The sequence below is a fragment of the Formica exsecta genome, unplaced genomic scaffold (genome assembly GCF_003651465.1).
Source record: "Formica exsecta isolate Colony F162 unplaced genomic scaffold, ASM365146v1 scaffold115, whole genome shotgun sequence".
NCBI lineage: Eukaryota > Metazoa > Arthropoda > Insecta > Hymenoptera > Formicidae > Formica > Formica exsecta.
The window spans coordinates 2936246-2942248 of NW_021848490.1; the positions used below are offsets into that span (position 1 = coordinate 2936246).

A 6003-nucleotide genomic window follows, 5' to 3' on the forward strand; every position below is an offset into this window, starting at 1 on the left:
ATTCTAATCAACTAATCTATATCAAATAATATCATAATAATAATCTTGTAATAATAAAGTTATATATATATACAGGGTGTCCCAAAATTCGAGAATGATAAGATTGCAGCATAAAAGTTTGTAAAAAATTAAATAATCAAGCGACGCGGTAGCGTCGCGACGCCAAGTATATGAAAAATAAAATATTTGCGACTTTGTATTCCAAACAATAGTTTTGAGACATAAGAACTTAAAGTGATCAATCACAGGCTACGTTTTAGACGATTGCCTGTTCGTGAATCATACGTGTGTCACTAATACTAGCGCACATGCGGCTCATAAACAGGCGAATTTCTAAATATAGCTTGGCCAACTTTAAATCTTTATATTTCAAAAATTATTACTTGGAATAAAGAATAGCACGCACTTTTATTATTCAATTTTTCACAAACTTCCATACTGCAATCTTATTATTCTCGAATTCCGAGATACCTTGTATATACATACATAAAATAAAATCCTTTACAATAGTATATGTTTAAGACTAAAAAATTTCATATTTTAATATTATTTTAATCATTTTTATATCAAACAAAAATATAAAAATTACGTACAAGAAACTTAAGAGTTTCCATCTGCCATAACATGTATATTATTAGGAACCAAAAAAATTAATTTTGCATGAGCAATGCAACTCCATATTTCTGTTTGTGCAACTTCAAATGCATGTATATGTTGCGAAAATCTTAGTGTTTCTACATTTTGATAAACATAATAAACATATTGATCATTATTTATTATAATATATCGAATGAGACCAAACAAATGAAATATACCATCTGTGTCTATTTCTACGATCATACCAGGTTTATATATGATTCCATTAATATTTAACCACGATACAGGAAAATAATTTTCATTAATATCTTCAGATAGTGCATTATCAAATACATGGAAGATTTTAAAACATAGATCAACTGCCGCTAGTGCCGTTGTAACTTGATATAATATACCTTATAAATGCATAGAATCCATTAATTTCTGCGAGAGTAACACCAACAACTATTATGTATGGCTGTATTGTCAATCCTAGACGTTGTGCTTTTTTTACTTTATCATCTTGAATGCGACTTATATCTCCAGGTATCTAAAATTGATTAATAATTTTTTCTATATTTATTTTATATTAATATATAAATTATTATTAATATAAATTAAAATAATATATAAATATGTAACATTTAATACCTTTGCATGTAATACAATGCTGTTTTTACATTCACTTATAGATGATTTGTAATGTTCTTGTTTTAAGCGAATTCTTCCTTTGGGAGGTATCAGATGAGGCAATAATAGAATTTGTACTATAACTTTAGCATCTATATAAAAATTAAAATTTGATAATTTAATGATTATATACACACACAAATACAAAAACGCACACATATAAACATACATATAAGCTATTATTTTTTTGTAAACTTACCATCTTTTACATTATCTATTTCAATCACAGAACGTAACTCATTTATTACTTTATCATCTTTAAAAGGACAAACTTCTTGAATCTTAGAAAAAAACTGAAACCAATTATTTATACAATCCTCTGATGTTAAATTAAGAAATGTAAAATCTTTATCGATCAAAGTATATGCTGTAGGATGCTTTAAAACTGGCCACTGAGAGAAAATTTTAGCTATGTTTTTATTTTGAGACGTTTGAATTTGATTCCCGTCTATATGCTAAAGTTGCTTTCCAATGATTTTCAACTAATTGCCATGGTGACAAATTATTCTGAAGCCATAATATGCTTTCACGAATTGTAGAGTCATCTGCACAAATAAATAAAGCAAATTTTTTTTTGATTATCTTAAAATAATCTTTAAAAAAAAAATTTTTTGTAAAACAATTAATTGTATGTGTATGTAAGTGTGTGTGTGCGCGCGCGCGCGTGCATGCATGTGAGAGAGAAAGAGAAAATATGTTAATATAATATATGGTAAATTAATATAATATAATATAATATAATATAAATATAAATATGAATAAATATTGGAATAATTTAATATATGAAAAACATTTCAGATACCTTCTAATTCACTGTTATATGGTGTTGAAGTTGATGTGGAACTACATTCTGTTAAACTATATCCTGTTAGTTTCCTATAGTCCCGTATTTTATTTCTATATTTGTCAACAAGTTTATCACGAGATGTTATTGATTTATTATTTCTTGAATACTTTTTAGCTATAGGTGGAACGTAGTAAGTGCTACATGTTTCCGTTGGAAACAGTTCTTCAATCTCCTTAGATAACGAATCAAAATCTTCATTTTTCAGTGGCCTAAAAAAATAAAGATTTTTATATATATTAATATATAAATAGTACATTTTCAAAGCATTTGTTATAATGTATTATTTCTATAAAGAAAAATGTACCCATGAATTTTATTTAAAATTTCAGATAAAATGAGATCTACAATAGTACTTCGGCATTTTCTGCTTAATGTTTTACGCCTTTCATATGATTTTAAAATAGCACGACCTTGTGCAGTCAACTTTAAAATATTTTTAACAGATGGTCGCTGCAATTTTCTAAATACTGAAGATCCAATGGAACAATTTTTTTTATTAACAAAATTTTCTTTATTATCTCCTTCATTATTGATCTCTTCATCAGATGAAGTATATATACTATGCGTAGTATTTAAATTAGTATCCTCATTTTGTTTCTATAACATTTTATACCAAATATATATGATTAGATTCTATACATCATTAAACATTGATTAAAAAATTTACAATTAAATGTATACCTACATTTGTTACATCTTCAACTTTATTAAAATGTTCTTGCCATTTTTTACTAAATTTAATTCTAAGGCTAATTTGCGGAATTAATTCTTTAATTAAATCTGATGTCAAATTTGCTATGGAATCTTTATCAATGCAATTTTCTGTAAGTAAATGCATGTACATATTCAACTTCTGTAAGAGTGAATCTGTAAAAGTTGCTTATAAAAGTAACAACTTTGAATTTATTTTAATACGGATTATACATTTCTAAATTGTAATTATTAAACAAGATATTACTTACCTTCGAAATGTTTGATGAGAATGTCTAAATCCCAAGATTTTAACAATTCCTTCGAATAATTATCCATCACAACACAATATTTAATATGCAGAATGACGAAACGTTCAGAAATGTGAACATACGTAATAACACACGCGAGGAATACACGCGAAGAATGATCGAGAAATATGGACATGCACGAAACACGTTACAACACGCACAATACGCACAGCACATACGATAAATAGAATCATTGGATTCGGCGCATGGCGCTTCTCTGGGCGCGTTCCACTTAACGACCGCAACGCTCGCAAGCATCATCTGTCTTTGTTTAACTTTCGGTGAACAACAAGGATAAAATGATACCGTGAGCGTTGCGGTCGTTAAGTGGAACGCGCGCAGAGAAGCGCCATGCGCCGAATCCAATGATTCTATTTATCGTATGTGCTGTGCGTATTGTGCGTGTTGTAACGTGTTTCGTGCATGTCCATATTTCTCGATCATTCTTCGCGTGTATTCCTCGCGTGTGTTATTACGTATGTTCACATTTCTGAACGTTTCGTCATTCTGCATATTAAATATTGTGTTGTGATGGATAATTATTCGAAGGAATTGTTAAAATCTTGGGATTTAGACATTCTCATCAAACATTTCGAAGGTAAGTAATATCTTGTTTAATAATTACAATTTAGAAATGTATAATCCGTATTAAAATAAATTCAAAGTTGTTACTTTTATAAGCAACTTTTACAGATTCACTCTTATAGAAGTTGAATATGTACATGCATTTACTTACAGAAAATTGCATTGATAAAGATTCCATAGCAAATTTGACATCAGATTTAATTAAAGAATTAATTCCGCAAATTGGCCTTAGAATTAAATTTAGTAAAAAATGGCAAGAACATTTTAATAAAGTTGAAGATGTAACAAATGTAGGTATACATTTAATTGTAAATTTTTTAATCAATATTTAATGATGTATAAAATCTAATCATATATATTTGGTATAAAATGTTATAGAAACAAAATGAGGATACTAATTTAAATACTACGCATAGTATATATACTTCATCTGATGAAGAGATCAATAATGAAGGAGACAATAAAGAAAATTTAGTTAATAAAAAAAATTGTTCCATTGGATCATCAGTATTTAGAAAATTGCAGCGACCATCTGTTAAAAATATTTTAAAGTTGACTGCACAAGGTCGTGCTATTTTAAAATCATATGAAAGGCGTAAAACATTAAGCAGAAAATGCCGAAGTACTATTGTAGATCTCATTTTATCTGTTATTAAACATTACTTACCTTCGAAATGTTTGATGAGAATGTCTAAATCCCAAGATTTTAACATTTCCTTCGAATAATTATCCATCACAACACAATATTTAATTTGCAGAATGACGAAACGTTCAGAAATGTGAACATACGTAATAACACACGCGAGGAATACACGCGAAGAATGATCGAGAAATATGGACATGCACGAAACACGTTACAACACGCACAATACGCACAGCAGTAGTAATAGCCTGACTAATTTGGTATCTTTGTCAAGGAGACAAGCAGAGAGACAATAATATTATTAAATTGAATAATGTTATAGATTAAAGGCAGACAAAAGTGTCAGTTATATTTATATTATGGCTTTGAGACTACAAGTTTATATATAGTTCATATTTTACTTATTATATTATTTTTTCTCTTTTTATATTTTTTTATGCATTGAATTTTTTAGCATACACTGGAATTAGTAGCGTACCAAAACGAAAGCGGATCTTACAATTATTGATCGTAGTCTACTTAATACTTGATACTTTCTCATTGATTAAAAACATTATATATACATTTCATGTCATTATCAGAATGATCTGATCTTCTGGAATAGAAATTCCGCTTTTTGAATACGAAATTGTATAATACTGTATATTAGTTTCTTCCATTCTTTGATGAATAATACATAAATATTATTTTATTTCAATTATATATTTGAATAAGATATTATTGTATAATACTAAAATTGTATAATACTATTGTATATTAGTTTCTTCCATTCTTTGATGAATAATACATAAATATTATTTTATTTCAATTATATATTTGAATAAGATATAAAATAATCATTGTTATAAGCGAATAAAATATTTAGCTATTCTAAAAAACAATTAATTGTATATAAGCATAAATTATGTTATGTGGAAAATTAATTTAGTCGTTTTAATGAACATTTTGCTGCATGAACAAAATATTTAGTTAATAAACCTGATTAAATAAAATATATTTATTATTAATTCTATTATATCATTATTTATATATGTATATATATAATCACATAAATATATTCCGTTAAATCTGTTCAATTATATTATTTGGTTAACATAATAAATCATATATTTCCGCGAAGACTATGGTATAGTGGAATTGACAATAAATATATTTTATTTAATTAGATATATTAACTAAATATTTTGTTCATGCAGCAAAATGTTCATTAAAACGACTAAATTAATTTTCTACATAACATAATTTATGCTTATATACAATTAATTGTTGCTTAGAGTAGCTAAATATTTCATTCGCTTATGACAATGATTATTTCACCCAATACAGATAATCATTTTAAATAAATATAAATAATATTGAATTAATCCAATTCATTAATTTTATTATTTATTTTCTTCTGCATTATCGCTTATTTGAATTAATAGTAAATTGGTTAAGACAATAAGGTATATAATTCACTAAATTGAATGTGTCAACAAAATCATATTGTTCTCTCAAGTTATATGAATCAGTTAATAATACTGACGTATATTTGACTTAAATATTTAAATATTTCAACTAAAAAAATGATAACGAACTAAACGCGTTTAGTCATGTCAACACATTTTTTTTCTCAGTGTACATATACACAAACATATACACACATGTAGATAATATATAAC

General features: G+C 26.7%; 2 protein-coding genes across 3 annotated transcripts; one reads left to right on the top strand and one right to left on the bottom strand.

Moving 5' to 3' along the window:
- Positions 1-1010: 1010 nt before the first annotated feature.
- Positions 1011-3287, bottom strand: LOC115238036. 2 transcript variants are annotated; one of them, XM_029811544.1, is made up of 7 exons: positions 3076-3287; positions 2799-2935; positions 2418-2710; positions 2069-2322; positions 1466-1811; positions 1228-1358; positions 1012-1126 (listed from the first exon to the last, which is right to left on the bottom strand). In XM_029811544.1, the coding sequence occupies exons 1-5, from the start codon at positions 3248-3250 to the stop codon at positions 1684-1686; spliced, it is 987 nt and encodes a 328-aa protein (XP_029667404.1). In that variant the 5' UTR covers positions 3251-3287; the 3' UTR covers positions 1012-1126; positions 1228-1358; positions 1466-1683. The 2 variants fall into 2 exon arrangements, with proteins under 2 accessions (XP_029667407.1, XP_029667404.1); XM_029811547.1 differs by lacking the exon at positions 1228-1358 and having other exon boundaries at positions 1011-1126.
- Positions 3288-3501: 214 nt separating this feature from the next.
- On the top strand, positions 3502-4583 carry LOC115237645. The gene is made up of 4 exons (XM_029810821.1): positions 3502-3712; positions 3853-3989; positions 4078-4329; positions 4458-4583. The coding sequence occupies exons 1-4, from the start codon at positions 3538-3540 to the stop codon at positions 4581-4583; spliced, it is 690 nt and encodes a 229-aa protein (XP_029666681.1). The 5' UTR covers positions 3502-3537.
- Positions 4584-6003: the final 1420 nt, after the last annotated feature.